We start from the raw sequence: 16,674 nt of genomic DNA on the forward strand, positions 1-16,674 counted from the left end.
TACAGTGTTAACTTTGCTCATCGCCTTCTCCGACTGCAGCTCCATGGCAGAGTGAGCCAGCTTGTCAGCCAGATCCAGCCTCTGACCCCTCTGGCATTCAACATGCCTTTTGTTGAGCTCAGCTGGTGACCTACCCAGCCAGTAGCCAGGAGCAAGACCAGCTCAGGCTGGTCACCTTTTGCTTCCCAGCCAAGGTGAATTACATGATTTGCCACTTGGCAAGTGGGAATAGTCTTGCCTCTTTTCCTCCTTTCTACCAACCCCTTCAATCAGAAAGTGAATCAATTCAGACTATGAACCCAGCAAAAATGAGAACAAAACAAAAGCCCAAAACATAGACTTTTTGCCAGATTAGTCTCTGGTCTTTTAGCAAGCTGAATTGATTTACTGGATGATCAGACAAACACTAGAGCCAGCATAAAATAAGCAGTAGGAATTTGGCCTCCTTTTACTAAAGCCACAGACACAGCTGAGAAGGGCTTGATCACAGTTATTTATCCCTGTATCTTAAGCCACAGATAGCACTGCTGATCTGCTGCAATTCATACTGATGGGACACAGTCTAATAGAAAGACTGCAAAAGAAAATATAAACAGGTCACTCAGGAGAGAAACCACTTGAATTTGAAGCATGTTTCTTATTGATGTGGCAGAGAGAAGAGACATCAGTCTCCGAACAAAGACAAATTAAAACCGTGTGTTGGACTGGCAGTAGATGCTGATGGTCTTTTTAAGAAGTCAGTTAACTACCAGATGTACCATACAAAACACACTGCAGTGCTCCATGGCTACACAAATGTATGTAATTTGAAAGAGAGTTTTCGTATTTGTTCCCCTGAAAATATTATACCTGCTTGCTCAAGACAGCTATAGAGTAGCACTGTTGTGAGAGTGAGCAGTGTACCCAACATGAGTGAAGTGAATGAGACTGAAGAGATGCAAGCCTGACACTGAAGCCAACAGCTTACTCTCATCACAAGGGGACAGACTCACCGACCAGCTACCCCTGCACCCTGCCTGGCAGCTCTGCCTGTCCCTTTCACACTGGCTCAGGTACTTGTCAGATCCCACCAGAAACTAAGTACTTAATTTCCTAAAAATATCTCTTTCCTCCCTAGAAAGATACTTTTCCTGCTGAATGGGAAGTTAAACAGCCTGGCCAAAGGTACAATACTGCAAAGAGTGAAAAAAAACAAAACAAAAACAAACAAAAAAAAAGGGAAAGAACAGGACCAAGACCAACAACAACTGCTGTGGAAAGTGAAGTAACATCTAAAAATGAACCACAAGTTATCCCTTCCAAGACTCCTACTAGGAGCATAGAGTCAGATTCCCTAATGACATGTAGATGCAAGCAAGCTAATATAGCATTACCTATCCAGCAAATTGTTATTCAGAGTAAGCATAAACTGTCCCTCAGGGGAAAGATTTACTAACACACAACCCTAGACTGGAAAGGGACACAGCCACGGAGGTTTGATACACATTCAAAAATAGAAGTGAAGAGACTCTAGGCATGGAAAAAAGGATATAATTTCTTTTCTGTAAAGAAGACTTTTCATAGTCTCACATAATGCCAGGAAGGAGCCTCATCAGAGAACTAACTGAAAGAAGTAGAATAATTTTCCCATTTCTTGACAAAGACACAGGGGAATAGTTTGCTCAGGTTTCCTTATCACTTACGGCAAAACCCACAACATTAAAGACTGAATACTAAGATGGATTAAGTCCAACACATTAATTTTTAGGTTCAGCAATAAACTAAAATTGGTGCCAGTATCTCCCATTGGGACAAACAATAGCACTTTCAAGATCCCCAAAAGTCACCATGGATATGGACTACCTGTATTCCATAGTGATTTTTACAAAATCCCAGAGATCACACCTTCATTTCCTTTACATTTTAGTTCCCTAGCATTTGCTGCAAATACATCTAAAAACATTTCCCCTAAGAGCCTGATATTTAAACTGGCAATATCAGAGTCATCAGATTTTACTGGTTCTTTTCATGACATAGAAAGCATAATATTGATTAAGTGTTAAGAGATGTGGTGTCTGTTCCTAGAGGACAAGCTCAAGAATAAAGTGGTTTATTAGGACAAGGCTGCTGTAAAACCTAAAGGAGCAGAAACTCAAAGCAGCAGCCAATGAAGAGATTTCACTTTTTCTTCTACGGCTCCTCCCCTCAAGGATGACCATTAACACTTTCCAAGTTTCAAAATCACTACCCTCCATGCAGGGAAACCAACACAGTCCAGAAAAGGATCTGGCTCACAGCTGGCACAGACCAAGACAGCCTTACCTCTGCAGCACGGCATCACACAGCACAAGTACCAGTGTGCTCTCTTGCCTGCTGTTCACAGCAGTGCTCAAAAAGGCCACAAGAAGTCATTTTGCTCATTATTTTAAAGAGCAACTCACATCCCACTACTGTCCTTTCTGCCCCTCCCTGCTTGCTTCCAGACAGAGCTAGTTTTCAGCAGGATGAGCAGCTGACCTGGCTGACCAGATACACACACACATTGCTGGCAGCCAGGCTCAACCGTGGGAAGGACAGGTTTTAGGCAGGCCCACACTCGTGATGAAGCCATGCCTTTATTTAACAACAACTTGGCCAGAAATCAGAAAAATATAACTGTCTAAAAATACGTAAACCCCCAAACAAAATTCCCCTCTGTCCTGTGAAACACTCTTCCCCTTCCAGATGGAGTGATGAAGGTGCAATGTCACCTTTACGTCTCTGGAAATCTTAAGGAGTGAAGCTGTTACACTGCAGCATTACTGGTGTTGGGATAGTTATTTCATGCTTCCTGACCTTAAGTACACCTTGGAAGGGGAAAAAAAAAAAGAAAAAAGAGGTAATAAATAATTTAAATAGTTCATTAGTAAATCGCCATGGAAAAATTAACAGGATCGTACGTCCTAGGTTTCATACTGTTGGAGCTAAGTGACAAGGAAAGTGTCACTTGTATAAAAGATATTTATATTCACACAGGAAATATTTTATATTTCCAGTAGTCATGCAACAATTTTGCAGTCATGGTCTGGATAGTTGATGATGATTAACAATGTTGTGGAGTTTCCATGGTGGTTAACTTACCTCAGCTTTTAAGTAATCTTGCATTATTTTTTGTTTTATTCCAATTTTTGGTGGCAATTATCTTTCAAAAACTTTAGACATCCACAGCATAAGCACCTCTCTGATAAGTCACCTTGTATGCTTTTAAGAAAGGATTTCAGTGTCCTGTGCCAGCAGGACTAGCCTTGGAGCAGAGCTGCAGGCTGGATTTGTTTGACTGCGCTTCGATCACTGTTCCATTTAACACGCCCCTCTAAGGTAGCTGCAAAGCTGTCTGCTCACTGGGGGAGCTGTGAAACAGGTTCCTAGTGCAACAGTGAATACTGCCAACTCCACCAGAAGCCCCAGTCAGATTCTCCAGAGCACTTTCCTCTGTGCATTACTTATGCAAATATATGTAAATGCACAGGATCTCAAGGCTTTAGGAAACACTTCATAAAGTAATAGGTTAATTAGGCAGGAAATCAGCTGTTCTGTCCTGAAATATACAGTAAAATTCAACAATACCAATCTTCTGAGTAGTTAATTTCTAAAAAAAAATAAAAATTAAAAAAACTGCAAGCTCCCCTCAGTTATGCAGTGGCAGTGCTGTGACTCACGGCACACTGTTTATTTTATGTTCAAGGAGTCTAAAAGCCGAGCATTTTCACTCCTGGTTTGTCTGGTCCCTTTTGTTCACCCTACCTGAAGTTCTAAGACATTAGACACATCTGAAAACTTAAATAAAACTAACTGCAATTAGTTTTGTCAGACACATGCATGTTTTTCAAAGAGTGGTTAAGAAGTCTAGCACAAATTGTAGAGAGATTGCTGTATGGCATATCTACATCAACAACTATGCTGTAACAAGGTTTAGCATTCCTGGACTAAATAAATTTCAACAACTGAGAGATCACTTCCATAAACTAAGCACCCTATATGGTTACAGCCTGCAGAATTACACAAAGTATTTGACATATCGAGCACATGAGGAAAGGGAAAAATGTGACTACCCAGACAACTACTACTAGCCCATATTGCAATCTGATACGGAAAATCATATCTGATATGATATATCATATATGATATGATATATCATATTGCAATCTGATAGGGTGCATGAGAAGCATGGAGCAAAGCTGCAGATATACTCCACAGCACCCAGAAAGCTGAGTATCTGCATCCCTCAGCAGAGCTGCCTGGTAGAGGAGGTTACACAGAAACTTCTGGCAAAAACTTACAGGGCTCAATTCTTTAGTCCATCAAAAAAGGGGAAAATGGCACAAAACATAGCTAGTATGAACCTGACAAACCAATTCTGAGCTCAAACTTGTCAGCTAGGGGAGTAATAGTAAGTAGTAGAGAAAATGCAGCTCAAGGATCATGCTTTACTATCTTGGTTCTGTTGCTTCTTCCACCTACTTGAAGCCATATTATTAAACTTCATCATCCAAATGATCCATAACAGCTTGCACCACTACTTGAGTCCATTTTCAGTAGCAGATGAAGAAAACAGGGGAAGCCTTTGCAGTAAAAATACTTGTCTTCATGAGCAGCTATATAAGGTCATCTTGAGAACTCCACACAACCAAATCTATGTCCTTCCTTTAATGAATGGCCTAAGGTGTTTTTTTTTTTAAATACAGTGCTTCCCATGTAAGAGACGAGTGTATCCCAAGTTAACACTTTTCAAAGCCTTTGACCAGCAAGTCCAATGTTCACAGAGCATTTCAAACTCTCTTTTTTTTTTTTTTTTGAGGAACAAACTATATATATTTCAAGAGTCTATCAGGAGACATAGATTAGCTGGGTTCCTTTCAGTTTTGCTTATCAAAAGGCCACTATTGGTCAGAGTCCAAGTGTGAATGAAGAACAAGCAATCCTGAAATCTCAGTTATGTGTTTATACATGACACAGATCTCCTGGATGATGTCTTCAGTTCAAAAGGGGTCCCATGGCACTACAAATAAAAGCAAGTAGGTTACTTCAGGTGTTACTTTCCATCACCTGAGTACATGGATGTCTATGCCCTTGTGTCGAGGTTTCAGCTGACACCTCGGCCACTCAACCACACAAAGTAACACATGTTAAAATGTGATGGTTTAAATCAATTTCTTGTAAACAAAGAAACAAAGGATCCCTTAAGCTGTGAATGCGGTTTTGAAGTGAATTTTAGCCTTGCTATTGAGATAATCACATGCACAGAGCAACAGCTACTTCAGTGACTAAATTACAGTCTGCCAGCCAGACATATTTCTATATCCCTCATCTGCCTGTTTTTAATTTCTGAACTTTTCAGCATTGTGCTACCAGAAGAATAGTATGGTATCTTGTGACAAAGTCAAACAAGAGGAATATTTTCACGACTCTAATAACTCTTAAGACACATGGACAAACAAGCATTTTTACACACCAAAAAACACAAGCATAGCTTAGCAATTTCAGCAATACAAAGACAGCCTCCAAATTACCAGTCATCACATACATATTACTGTAAAACAGTTAGAAACATGGCTTTTCAAGAAGGAGTCTCTATGTTTTAAAGGGCATTTATAATGGCATGAACAAGACCTCAGATTAGTTAGCAAGAACAAGCCTGTTGTAAGAGTCATCATCCTTTATACCCCAATGAATCTTCATCCTTTAGGTGACCAATACATCATGCAGGAAGAACCACTACTTTCAGGCTCTTCCAGTAACTTCTTAGGTATTCAGCCTTTAATTGTGAAGCAAGTCATGTTCAGCCAGGAACCTTAGGAAGTCGCTCACAGGAAAATGAAAAACTTGACCTAAATATGAAAGTCTGAGAGATTTCCTCAACAAGACAGGAATATTAAAAATATCCTATCAAATAACACCTTCCAAGGAGAAACTTGCAATAAACCTTCCCTGAAAGATTCGGACAAAAATAATGTCTGAAGAGCGATTAGCTTGAAAGGTGAACTAAAAACACCAATACCAACCACGGAAAATTGCTGTACAATGCGAAAAAAAAACCCCAAAAGGTGGAAGATGTTGTGGAGAAGGAAAAGAAATCCATCCTACTCCCACAAGAAAAAGGCATAGTGCACTACCAAGATTCAAGATGCTCAGTATTTCAATACTGTTTTGCTTTGATGTACTGCAACAGACCAAATGGAGGAGGGACAAGGAGTGCAGGATTTTGTGAGCCCAGAGACATCTGAACCCTATTAACATCCCTGAGCCAACATAGCCCAAAGGACATTGCTCACTCAAATGAAATAACCAGCCACAACTGCCTGCAGCTGTAGGTAGGAAAGAGAAAGCAGCATTGTTGAATCAGCTGAAGCCCAAAATAACAGCTGGAGACACTGCTATATCAGGAACAGAATGGGCAAGAGGTTCCAAAAATCAGTGGTTGCAGTGCTTTTTGCCTGCAAGCAGGTACGTGGATTTGTTGTCAAGCACTAAGGGTTTTTTTCTCTAAATTACTTTTACCACTTGTCTTCTGTGAGCCTAGGGAATATCCAGAAAGCTTTTTTTTTTGGTCCTGTCCACTGTGTAAGCACAGGAGAAGGCTGGTTAACATACACAGACTGCAAAGTGAATCATGAGTCAGACTGGAAACTCACTAATCTGACAGCTCTGCTTAAGACCTAAAAGAATAATTACCAGAAAATTTCTTTTCAGTTCTTCTCTGCTAACAGAGGGGGGAAAACACTGAGGGCAGCAGGGAGACACCTAGTTTGCATCAACCCCAAGCCACTGCACAGGAGGGTGGTGCTGGGCTGCAGCACCTCACCGAGCATCTGACACTGCATTTCGGTTTGAGTGAATCATTTCCGAGCCCTCTAACTGCAAGTTTGCAGTGACTGAGGAGGAGGTTGGGTATGGGCTTTCCAGTAAAGTTAGCTCATCTGAGACTGCTATCTTTCCCAGAGAGACAACCAGCTCTTTTGAATAGCCAGCTGAGACAGCATGTGTTGATAAGTCCTTCCTCTTCCAGAAGTAAAAATGGATATACGATTCCTTAACTCAACTGCTTTCTCAATTTTTGGTATTTTGCAATTTGGTCTCCTAAAACGAGCTCTAGATTCAGCTCAAAATACAAGTCAGAAAGACAGAAGTGGGAAGCCCAGAGATTAGCTTTTGTTATGTCAATCTTCTGACTTTCCTCAGCTCTAGGAAATCATAATGCATGAGATTTGCATGCTGTAAAGGGCCAAACAATCACATACTTAAAAGAGTATTTCTCTCTGAGCTCCTCTGCAAAGTTTTGCTCTAATCACCCAGAGCCCAACCCACGATGAGGGTCACACCACACCATAACACCAATAAACAGTAACTACAGACATGGTTGAGAGAGAAAACAAGTACACTCAACAAAGAAAAAACACAGACAGCAACATCGTAACATCAGAACCTGCTGTACCAAAAAAGCTTTTGGTACTCACATGATCTTAACAAAGGCCGACAAAACATGGGCAACATGATCAATGCATAACTCAACTCTGCAAAACAGCCTTAAGTATACTTTGCAACAGGGCATGCCATGGATGAAGGACATTATAACAGAACTGGTAGCTTAATAACAGAATTACTGAGGGTTGCCACCACAAGCTAATCAGATATTGCTCAATTTCAAATCAGTATAGTAAAACTATTAATAAGCTGCTTTCTTTAACTGGCCTTAGGCTAACCAAGTTTGGTATTTTCCTTTCTTCCTCCAGCAAAAAAACAAAAAAAAGTCAGTAACTAGTACAGCCATATTCTGGATAGCCTGCAAGAGAATATTTAAGGTAAGATTCTCAAGAATTGTTATTGTTTAGAAGGTCTTCCAAATGTTGGTATTTACCTCTAAAAGCAACGTCAAAAACTTCAGCCCCTAAGAAGCCATTACAACTTTTTTGAAGACACTGAGTCTCTGGATATGCAAATTACGAAGTTAGATGATTCAGCATGTTCCAAAAACCAAGCCTGAAGAGATGACCAGAAACCAATGGGTACAATATAGACAGTTCTGTCTCTTTCAAAATACACAACAAATTGAAGAGGTTAAAATAATTGAGAAAGGCCTCCCTGTTGAAAGTGCAGAATCCGCAATGAGAGCTCTCTACTCAAGTGAGCTTTTTTACTGTGGACAACAGTTTACCTCAAGGTTACCACACATGAAATTGAGCTGTAGATAGGAGATCACTGGCCAGTCAAAGAGCACACTAGAGCTATATGTGGCCCTCCAACTGTCCTACAGTACTATAAAAACTCACCTTAAAGTACACATACATCCAACTCTTCCCTCCACGCTCCCCGCAGTGTTTGCAGCTCCTCTCAAGCTGGGACTGACACCTGTGAATCCAGCCTTTTGTGGTATAAAACCCCTGCTCTATTCACTTTTCTGCGTTAGTTTTTCCTTTAGCATATCTCCCCAACTGAACTTGCCACAGGATCACATCAGTACTAGAGAGAATGGAAACAAGTCCAGCAGCCCTAGCTTTAGCAGGGCTCAGTACTGTGGAGGCTGTGGTTTGTCTAACCCTATGCTAGCTTAAACTGGTGCTTCCTTACAAAGAAGTTACTTCCCCCATCTCTTCTGTTTTTACATCAACTCCACGTTCCTTCTGCTGGCCCAGCTCTTTGCATAGCTGGACCATGAACTTCAGTGAATTATGGTCCATCTAAAAAACTCCTCAAAATGTATTATTTTTGCTGGATTATTACTGTGGAGCTGGGTAATTACTGATAAGAAAAACAGATATGGCTGAACTTGTTAACCGGGAAGACTGGAACGGCAGAGTTGATTGATAAAATGCAAACACAGGTATAACAGAGTTGTGAGACAGCACATGACTAAGACATCAGGAGAGAGATGAGGAAAAAAGAAAGACTAAACCAGTTAACTCAAGCAGCTGCAATGTGGTTCTGTAAGTCGCACCCTCACCAAGGAGCTCCACAGGCTAATAATGGCACATAAGGGAATGTGATTTTTTCAGTTTTGTCTTACAATCTAGAAGAATCATGCACATACTGTGTTAAGAATATTAATGGTTGCCTTGGGAACTTACAATGCACACAAAAGAGCTGGATTAGACTAATTACCTTGTCTCAGTACACAAGGTAGCTGTTCACCAAGCCTGATGAAAAATAAGTACTCTAAAAGGTGTATGGCCATTAAGTATTTCTACTGCAAACTATTCAGCTCCACTCTTTGAAGATAAAGCTAATGTTTTCTTTTCAGTTTGAGATCCATCACTACAGCATTCAGCTACTTCAAACAATTTTCACAACACCCTTATTAAGCAATCTCTCAACACAAAACTAATTAACTTATTATAGAACAGTCCAGGCTCTACAGGAAGATCATAAGACAGATGATCACATAGCAAACCACATGCAAGAAGTCACCATCTCAACAATTAAAAGCTAACTCTTTTCACCATGTACTAGGATGCAGACCATGAAAACTATCAAGGTTTGTCATTTCCATCCCATAGCCGAGGCAGCAACTACTTACACTGCTTCAACTCTTTTGCTAAATGCAAACACATGCTCTACCAACAGTGAAAATGAGAACAGGAATCGGGACTTTTTGTTAGACATTTACATAGTAAGTATACATATGAGAAGTGGAAAAACACACAAATATACCTTGGAAGTAAACATAAAATAGTGAATTCATACTGGAGTATGAAAATAAATGTGTACTTCTTTCAAGCCTTTAAAAACATCAGAGTTAACAGCCAAGATGACTAAGCTCTTAACAAGTCAATATATCCATAAGCCAACATCACTACAACTCTGAGTGCTTAGCTCTAGCAAGATCACACTGAAGAACTGTAAATAATGGGTGGTTTCACCTTGCTCTAAAGTTGTCATGAGGTCACCCAACATACAGGTAACCTACCAATCCCTACAACACAAGGTGTTTTCAAGGAAGAGCAGAGAACGGGACTATACAGCAGGAACTACATAATGGGGTGAGTCAGTTACATTAAACGAAGTTTGCCACCCTGAAACTACAGGAGGAAAATAAACATCTACCGGGCTCTGGCCAATGAGCATAATGCAAGTGTCTGCTTTAATGAGCAAAGAATTCAAAAATAATCCCCTAGAGACTCCTTCTTAAGGCATCTGGTGCGGGATACTCAAATAAGACAACTAAGTTGAGCCAGCAAAACAAATCTGTGGTGCTTATTTGCTTCACTGAACATTGTTCAGCCCTCTCTGCTGTGGTTAATGAAACTCAGTTTCAAAAACCTATAGGCAAAAAACCCACCCTAGCCTTTGCAGCACCTTTCGGAGTGGAAGAAGTGATAGAAAGCAGTTTTGAAACTGCTGTAAAAGCTCTTTCATAGCTCTTCCCCTTTCATACCTAACAGAACCTATTGTATGTGTCCCTTTCAATAGTTCAGAGAAGGACATGAAATATCACTTCCATTTGTATTTCATGCAGGCATGTTTACTAGCCTTAACCTAACCATAATAAATATTTACAATTTGTATTTTTACTAGTCCATCAACGCAGTTGCAAAAGCAGTATCAAATTAATTCCTGCAGTAGACAGCACTTGACACCCAAAAAAGAACTAAGTTTCAATAAATAGCTCTTCCTGTTCTACTTCCTTCTATATACAAACATCTGGGCTCAGTGCCCAGCTGACTTTATTTTAAAATAGTTTTAATTGCTTTATTATCTACTCTGATGTAATCAATGCTTAATACATTGTTTCTTCCTGCTTCTTAGAAAGAGCCTTTTCCCATCTAGTCTTAACATTACCTCCATTAAACAATTCATGAAGTTTCTTCTCCAAGCTCACTGTTTAAAATCTTGAGTAAACTCTAAGATCAGTAACTTCAGTTTTACTTTGCCTCAGTTTTGAAAAGCCACTTAGAGCACAGTTGCAGCAGTGATGTTCTACATTAAATACAAATAGTAGCTGACAACACAAGCCCACCCCATCTCAAGACAGTTTCCAATCAACCAGTTGTGCTGACAGCCAGTGCCACAAGTCAACATTATGGTTCCATATCCTCTGGGTGTCGCCTGTCTCATCATCACTTAAAAGTATATTAAAAATACAGACCCAGAAGTTATCAACTCCTGTAACTTATGAAGACATACTGCTAACAGTAAGTGCTGCGTGTTTGTTTTTGTCGATTGACCTGACCCCTTCTTTCCAGGAAACCAAGCAAATATGTAGTTTTTATTCCAGAGGGCATAGCATAGTTTATAATTATTTAGGCTGCATCTTTCTAAGGAACCAGTCAATAACTTCTCAGTGTCCTCTTCCTACACATACAGTGTTTCAGGACAGAAGTTCTTACAAGAGAGGCTAGGTAAGTCAGGACTAAGAAATGTAATTTATGCCACAAGCAAGAGGTTCCACTCTCCAGCAACACATTAAAACATAAGGACAGGCATGAATAAGTGAGCTACTTGTGTATTTCACAGAATATTCTGAGTTGGAAGGGACCCACAAGGATCATCAAGCCCAACTCTCAAGTGAATAGCCTGGCCCATACAGGGATCAAACCCACAACCTTGGTGTTATTAGCACCAGGCTCTGACCAACTGAGCTAATCTCATTTGTCTGGATAAAAGTTTGTTACAGGAAAGACAAGGATGCTAGCTAAGAAAATACCCAAACTAAAAACTGACCGTAACACAAACATTTTATAGCTTTTTGTGGAGATACAGAAGCTTTCTTAATCAAACATATCCTAGTGCATCTGAGGGGGAAAGATGCATTTACTTGTCATGCCTTTTTGTTTCCCCCTCCCAACTTCTAATTCTAAAGGTGAAGGAATCCAGGAGGTCCACTGGTAGACAGGAGTCCCGCAGCTCTCCTTTTATTACTGTCACAATATTGTTCCATTTCTGTAAAAAAGATCAAGCGAGATTACAACTGAGTGCAACAGTAGCATCAGGCTCACAGTGAGCAGTTGAAGAAGGTCATAGAGTTTATTATGTGTTGAATTCTTCACCCACAGAAACTACGCTCTGATGTACTCTACAGAACGTTGGGGGTGGAGGTTTATCCATGTATTCTTGTTCCACTTGCTTATTTAGGCAGCCAGTGCCATTGAGAAGTCAGGCACTGTTAAATTTTTAGATCAGCTTGTAATCATCCAAGAAACAGATGGCGATTACAGATTCCAGGGGCTGGGGGGGGTTGTTTGTTTTTGGTTGTGGGTTTTTCTTAACTTGTACAGTATGCTCAATAACTTCATTAGGCATTCATTCTCTTCTCCTAAATATGTTTAATTTAATGGTTGACACAGTAGGCAAGGTCTCCAGCAGTCTGTTCTTTGCCTCAAAATTAGATACCAAAAAAATCCACTTGTATTAGTTTTCTTCCATCTTTGAGAGTGATGTTGTGAAGGACCTAAGCCTACAAATTCCCAGCTTTCCTAACAAGCTCCTAACAAAAACAGGCAACCAACTCCAGCAAGAGCAGGTTCACCATCGTTGTGCCTGGTACGATCATCATAGGATGCAGAAAACACAGAATCTGTGGGTTTCATTTTTTCACAGGAAGCAAAGATGGAAGAATTACTTCCAAAAGCACTAGGCAACAAATTACATGTTACCTACCTTCCCTCTCCTTCTTCTCACAGTTACTGGAAATCTGGCAACAGTGAGAATATAGAAGTAAAAACAAGGACATCAGTTTAAATAAAATATTACAATTATGCTAACTAGTTAAATATATAGCTTTAAGTCATACTAACCACAGTTAAAGTAAGTATTTATTTCAGTAGCACAGCCAGATTATCTTTGACACAGGGTAAAAGACCAAGATAAAATCAACTGTTAATGATGCAGATGCCTGCAAGATCCAAGCACTGACAATTAGTCTTTGCTGCTACAAGTCATCAGTATTATAATCAGATCTACAAAATGGGACACAGTCGCTTTCCCTTTCACTTAGCAGCAAGTTTCATTCCACAGCATATGTCAGAATACCGAGAAATGAATTTACAGCTCTGAATGTGAATACATTTTTTCTTACTTCATAAGACATTTGGGTAATGTTCACATGTTTTCCCCTCATATGCCATTCGAAGTTATTACTGAATTTTACTGCATTACCAAGCAGGACTTTGCATTAGCTTTCTCTCTACTTCTATGTAAACAACTGAGATCACCAAAGCAAGTTGCTTACAGTTTCTTGAATGGGGGGGGGGGGTAATTTATAAGAACCCTGGGTAACAGACACACCTCTGCAGATTTTTTTTTTTCCTCATTAAGAATTCACATCCCTTCTATAAGCCCTCAGCTTTGTGGCACCAATGCTCAACTTTTCGCTTTAGAGAGTCATGTTTCCTCTTCGGACAGGAGTTAAGAGTACAGTTTTTATAACTTCTTCCTTAGCTTCTTCACACAATTACAAACTCTGAAGATACTCCACTATCTCAGATACTCAACTGTAAAGTACAGCCCTAAGATTAAAAAGTTAATAAACCTGCAGAAAAATCTGCTTTTTCCTTTTTATCTGTTTCAAGTGCTTCCTTCCAATATACACAGCAACGTCAGAAACATGGGAACTTAATCTCAGCTTTACCATTTCAATATATACTTATTCCCCAAGACAGTTAGTAAGACTCAGAAACTTCTACTGTCTCATTAATTGATATGCACTGCAAGCAGTCTTAAATATAATTTTTCAGACGATTACTATATTCTCAGTTTAATTACTATCACCATGAATTATGATCTATGCTCAGCTACTAGTCTAGCGTTCGCTTATGGATTTGTTTATTCTGCTAAGAAACCTAAGTATCCTTAATTCCTGTTCTTAATTAATTCACACATGTAGTTTATCCCTCAAGAAATTCTTTGTGATAAAAGAGTTCAACCATGCTGCACACATATTTTCATTTGCTGGACAGTGCCACATCAAGCATTACGAAATGACAGGAAAAGCATCTAACAGAGGAGCCTGCAACACTTCAATGCTGCACTCTTGGCCAAGGGGAGATGTTTAAATTTGGACGCATCAAATTAACTTGCTTTTTTCCCATGCTCTCCCATTCAGAGGGATTTTGCTTCTGCAGGGCCCCAAAGCGTTATTCATGCCTATACCTTGCAGCAGGGTAAAGAAATGGAATACTATCTGCAGAATTAGTCTTTGCTGTTACTAGTTATCACAACATGGATATTCACACCTAAAATCATCACCTTTGTGTGAACACGAAGCCGCATTTCTCTAAGCCTGCTCTGTTGCTGAGGTTGCTCTTTGAGTCCTCCAAGGAAAGGATTTTTTGTTTGTAATTTTGAATTTTGACATACATGAATCAATACACTTTATTACATTTTCTACTGGGAACAGCTATGTACGCCACAGCACATTGATCACAGGATGGTGATTATCGCTATGGTGTTGTGTTTGTCACTGTTTACTTTGTTATTATTCATACTGAAGAGGTCTTTCCTCTAAAAGTAGTGGTATTTCCAGTATGAACACACATAGCAATGAGCTGTTGCAACAGGAAGACCTCCGTCTTCATCAGCGATCTTCTCCCTCTCTCCTCAGGGAGAGACAGCCGACAGCCAGCACATGCTGCCATTCAGTACAAGTCTCTCACCCTGTAATTACCAGGTTGCTTTCTTTCATTAAAGAGGCCTCTTTGGGAATTCTTTTACGAATAATGCTACCCACTAAAGAAGGAGCAAAAGAAATTTGTGTATTCAAGCCCAATTCTGGCAAATATCATATCATGCACTTCCACAATTAGAGATATTTTTGCTTTGTAGACAAATAACTGCTTTCTTATCAGTCCATGATATAGGATGTCACCGCTTACAACTGATCTACAGAAAACTGGAAACCCTTTGTCATCATTTCCTACCGACTCACAGGGCTACCTTAAGCAGGCTATTGAACCTCAGCAGAGGTACACAGAGCCAAAGCATTTGCCCTAGATCATCACTTCAGGCACTGGGATATTTAAACACAGCTCTAACAGCGCTCAGTCTTGATGCAGAGACTCCAGGCTTTGGGCAAAAAATGTACACAAAGTATAAAAACTTCATAGGATATGGACGTGTAGGAAACAAAAGGAATAGCGAGTTAATGCTACTGGCTGCTCTGCCGGTTTCATGTGGCTGTTACAACATTTGTAGTCTAATCTCAAATTGCACATTGACATTCTTACAGGCTCGTTACACAGCAGCACCAGTAATCCATGCAAAGCCGACACTGGGGCGCACACGCTTCGCTCCGCCAAGAGAAGGGAATACGCTTTTGGCTCGACTGCCCTGACACCCGATTTTGGGCGATCTTTGGGCTCTACACTTCTAACTTGCCACAGTGGCTATTTAAAGATGTAAAGTTGCGACTTTAGCTTCATAATGCCCAAACCATGTGACATCTTTACCAGGGCTCCTAATTATAACGCAGACCAGCGCTTGGCCGGGGGCTCTCCCGGAGCCCGGGCCGCCCGTCCCCGCAGGGTGATGGAGCACTTCGCGAATGGTGCAGTTCTGCCGCCTTACCACACCAAACCCTCCCTCCTCCCCTCCCCCGCGCACACCGGCAGCGGACACCCGCCAAGGCGAACTGCACGGACACGGGACGAACTCGGCCAGTTCCCGCTGATAACCAGGATTTTTCCCGACCGCAGCACATCCATGCGACGCCCGCGCGCGGTGGGCGCCAGGAGCGGGGCGGCTCGGGCTCCGCTCGCAGCCTCGTCCCCTCACGGGCACCACTCGCCCGCTGCCTCCGAGTGGGCCCGCGGGTCGAAGGAGCGGACCCCGGGTACCGGGGGCGCCGGGCACGGCCCCGCGCCCTCGGGCAGCCGGGCGCGCATCACCCCGCCCGGGCAGGGCAGGGCACCGCAGCCGCTCCCGGCAGCGCGGTCCTGACCCCGCCGGGGCGGGCGGCGGCAGCGGCGGGGGGCTCCAGGCAGCACGTATCTCCGCCGGTGCCGCCCGAGCCCCCGCAGCCCCCGGGGAGCGATGCCCTGGCGGGGCGGGCAGTCGGCGCTGGTCGAGCCGCGGGCGCTTACCGAGTGGTTGACCCCCCACATGAGGACGCTGAGCAGCGGGTCGCTAGCCCGGAACAACTTCACTTTTTGCGCCACGAAGTGCTTTTTCTTGGTCTTGGTTTTACTCGCCATGACGGGCACGATGCTGCTGGGGGCCGCCATGGCGCTGCCGGCGGCAGACGCGGAGGGTGGTGGGGGCAGAGCTGCGGGCGGGCAGGAGCGGGAGGCAGGGACGGTCAGCGCCGCAGTCCCGCGGGCAGCGGGGCAGCGGGCGGGCAGCCGCGGGACGCCGGGCGCATCCCGGCCTGGGCGGCTGAAATGGCCCCGCTCGGCGCGGCGGCCCCGCCCCGCCCCCCCCGCGGGGAGCGGCCGCCGCCCGCCCGCCACGCACCGCGCGCGCGCCCCGCCCCGCCCCCGCGGGAGCCGCGGAGCGCCGGCCCCGCCGCACCACTGCGCATGTGCCCGCGGGCCGCGCCTGCGCCTGCGTCCGGGGGCGGCGGGAGGGGAGAGGGGATGGAGGGAGCGGCGGCGATGTATGCGGGGCTGAGGGCGCTGGGGACGAGTCCCAGCGCAGCCCGGGGAAGGAGGTGGTTCTCGTTCGCCGCCCCCCGCCCTCACGCTCATCTCCAGCCTTCTGGGAAGCAAAGCCGACCAACGCCCTGCTCTT

General features: G+C 42.8%; 1 protein-coding gene across 2 annotated transcripts in view; it reads right to left on the reverse strand.

Moving 5' to 3' along the window:
• Positions 1-16,325, reverse strand: part of PIP4K2A (phosphatidylinositol-5-phosphate 4-kinase type 2 alpha) — a 107,121-nt gene extending 90,796 nt beyond the window's left edge. For both annotated transcript variants that reach the window (XM_027751744.2, XM_027751742.2), the window contains exon 1: positions 16,029-16,325. In XM_027751744.2, coding sequence (XP_027607545.1) covers positions 16,029-16,169 — 141 coding nt within the window. In that variant the 5' untranslated portion in view covers positions 16,170-16,325. The remainder of the gene's footprint in view (positions 1-16,028) is intronic.
• Positions 16,326-16,674: the final 349 nt, after the last annotated feature.

This window comes from Pipra filicauda, unplaced genomic scaffold, assembly GCF_003945595.2.
Source record: "Pipra filicauda isolate LSUMZ 115617 unplaced genomic scaffold, ASM394559v2 scaffold187_size1440530_pilon, whole genome shotgun sequence".
In the NCBI taxonomy this organism is placed as follows: domain Eukaryota; kingdom Metazoa; phylum Chordata; class Aves; order Passeriformes; family Pipridae; genus Pipra; species Pipra filicauda.